The 2,737-nt window shown below is 43.2% G+C and overlaps 1 protein-coding gene across 1 annotated transcript; it reads right to left on the bottom strand.

Annotated features, from left to right (window-relative positions):
* On the bottom strand, positions 312-1,053 carry LOC109227723 (RNA-directed DNA polymerase homolog). Its single transcript, XM_019392921.1, has 2 exons — positions 450-1,053; positions 312-331 (listed from the first exon to the last, which is right to left on the bottom strand). The coding sequence occupies exons 1-2, from the start codon at positions 1,051-1,053 to the stop codon at positions 312-314; spliced, it is 624 nt and encodes a 207-aa protein (XP_019248466.1).

The following is a 2,737-nucleotide window of genomic DNA, read 5'->3' as shown; positions in this document are numbered from 1 at the left end:
GCTTGTGTTCCCGTGAGTTTCCGGGTTTTGGTATGGTATTGTAGACTTCTGCGTTATTGAGTTGTATATGCCAAGTGGCATCTATATATACAGTTTTCTTTTAGCTGTTCAGTTTTAATTATTAATCTCAGCAAGTTGTATTGTTTTCCGTATTGTTAGGCTTACCTAGTCGTAGGGACTAGGTGCCGTCACGACTTGTTCATGGAGGGCGAATTGGGGTCGTGACACATACTCACTTGTGTCACACATAAGCTCGAACGGTTGCTCCCAGTTGGGTGCAACAATGAAGGGTACAGTCACCAATCTCTTCTTCAGCTTCTCAAATGCCAACCTTCGATCATTAAAAAACACAAAGGGTTGATCCTTTTCAAGGAGTTTACATAAAGGGTTAGCAATCTTAGAGAAATCTTTTATGAATCGCCTGTAGAACCTGGCGTGCCCAAGGAAACTTCTCACTGCCTTGACTAAAGTAGGCGGTGGCAACTTCTCAATCACGTCAACCTTAGCATGGTCAACCTCGATTCCTTTACTAGACACTCGATGCCCCAACACTATCCCTTCTCGTACCATAAAATGGCACTTTTCCCAATTCAGCACTAAACTTGTCTCCATACGTCTTCTGAGCACTCTTTGTAAATTGTGAAGATAGTCCTCGATTGAATCTCCCACCATGGAGAAATCATCCATAAATACCTCCATAATGTCTTCAACCATGTCCGTGAAAATGGAAAACATACACCGTTGGAGTGTAGCTGATGCATTACAAAGCGCAAAAGGCATTCTCCGAAAGGCAAAGATGCCATATGGATATGTGAAAGATGTTTTCTCTCTATCTTTGGGGGCTACTGAGATCTGATTGTACCCCGAATATCCATCCGAGAAATAGAAGTGAGATCGCCCAGCTGACCTGTCCAACATTTGGTTAATGAACGGAAAGGGAAAATGGTCCCTCCGAGTGGCTGTGTTCAAGTTCCGGTAATCCATGTAAATCCGCCATCCCGTGACTGTATGAGTCGAGATCAACTCGTTATTCTCATTTTGTACGACCGTCATTCCTCCTTTTTCAGCACACACTAAACAGATTGCTGTCAGAGATGGGGAAGATGATACCCGCATCTAACCATTTGATCACATCCTTCATCACCACCTCTTTCATATTCGGGTTCAGCCTTCGTTGATGTTCTCTGGAAGGTTTTTGCCCTTCTTCCAAGAGAATATTGTGCATACAGAAAACTGGGCTCATACCATTTATGTCCGCCATGGTCCAACCAATGGCAGTTTTACATTCCTGTAACATCTATAGGAGTTGCTCTACCTGTACAGCTAGCAAACCAGATGATATAATAATAGGTAAAGTAGAATTAGGCCCTAAGAAAGCGTACCTGAGGTGAGCTGGGATCGGTTTCAGCTCCAGTCGGGGTTGTTCCTCTATTGATGGCTTTGCAGGTGGTATAGCTCTCTTTTCTAACTCTAGGGACTCGAACTGAGGTTCCCTCTTCCAGAATCCTTGGCCTTCGAGTTCCATGACCCACTCTGCCAACCCTTCACCATCCATCTCTTCTAAATTTGTCAAGCAAGCTCCCAATGGATCTTTAGCATTCAGGATCTCATCATCTTCATGCAGGATCACATACACAACCTCCACTAGGGAGCAATTAGCATATTCACTAGGTCTCCTATGGATTGTTAAACGCTGAATATAACTTCTTCATCATTCAACTTCATTTTTAATTCCCTAGTTTCACAATCAATCAATGCTCTCCCAGTGTCTAAGAATGGACTCCCTAGAATGATGGGTATCTCTGCATCTTCCTGGCAATCCAGAATAACAAAGTCTGCAGGGAATACAAACTTTCCCACTTGTACTAGCACATCATCGAGAATCTCTGTCATCTTTTTAACCATGCGGTCAGCCAGTTGCAACAACATCAAAGTCGGTAGCTCTACTAATGCCCAGTTTTGTATATATTGCCAAAGGCATCAAGTTTATGGTGGATCCTAAATCACACAATGCTTTTTCAAAGGCATAACTCCCAATAGTACACAGAATAGTGAAGCTACCTAGGTCAGACATCTTTTGAGCCATGGGTCTTGTCACTACTGCATTGCATGTCTATGTCAGAGTTACTGTGGACAGGTCTTAAAAGTCAAATTTTCGTGACATTAGGTCCTTCATCATCTTTGCATAGCCTGGCATTTCCCTCAAAGCATCCTTCAGAGGAATATTCAATTGAATTTGACGAAGCATCTCCATGAATTTTCTGTATTGATCTTCTCTCTTTTGTTTTGCCAGTCTCTAAGGGAATGGTGCAGGTATCACCCTTTGTGGACTGCTTGTTGGCTTCTCTTTGTTGGGGTTTTGTGGCACAAGAGGTACCACCTGTTATGCATCTTGTTCACTTTCTTTAGCCTTACCCTTATGGTCTTGAAACTGTTCAACCACCACTTCAGTAAGTTCTGCTGATTCATCTACCTCTAATGGAACTGGAGTGGCTGGCGTAGTCTCTCTGCTGGATTACGCAACTTCTTGCTCCATGTCTAAATTTCTCCCATTCTGGAGACTTACTGCCATCAGCTGATTCGGGTTTTTCTCCTTGGGGTTAATGTTCGTGTCGGCGGCAATGTTCCTTAGGGGCGGTTATTTAAGGCCATGGACAGCTGGCCCAATTGAGTTTCAATATTCTTTATTGCTAAGTCATGCACTGCCAACTTTTCCTGCATCTTACCATTTGTTCCA

This window comes from Nicotiana attenuata, chromosome 6 (genome assembly GCF_001879085.1).
Source record: "Nicotiana attenuata strain UT chromosome 6, NIATTr2, whole genome shotgun sequence".
NCBI classification, from domain to species: Eukaryota; Viridiplantae; Streptophyta; class Magnoliopsida; order Solanales; family Solanaceae; genus Nicotiana; species Nicotiana attenuata.
Note: the sequence above shows the minus strand (reverse complement) of the source record. Positions and strands in the feature narration are given on the sequence as shown.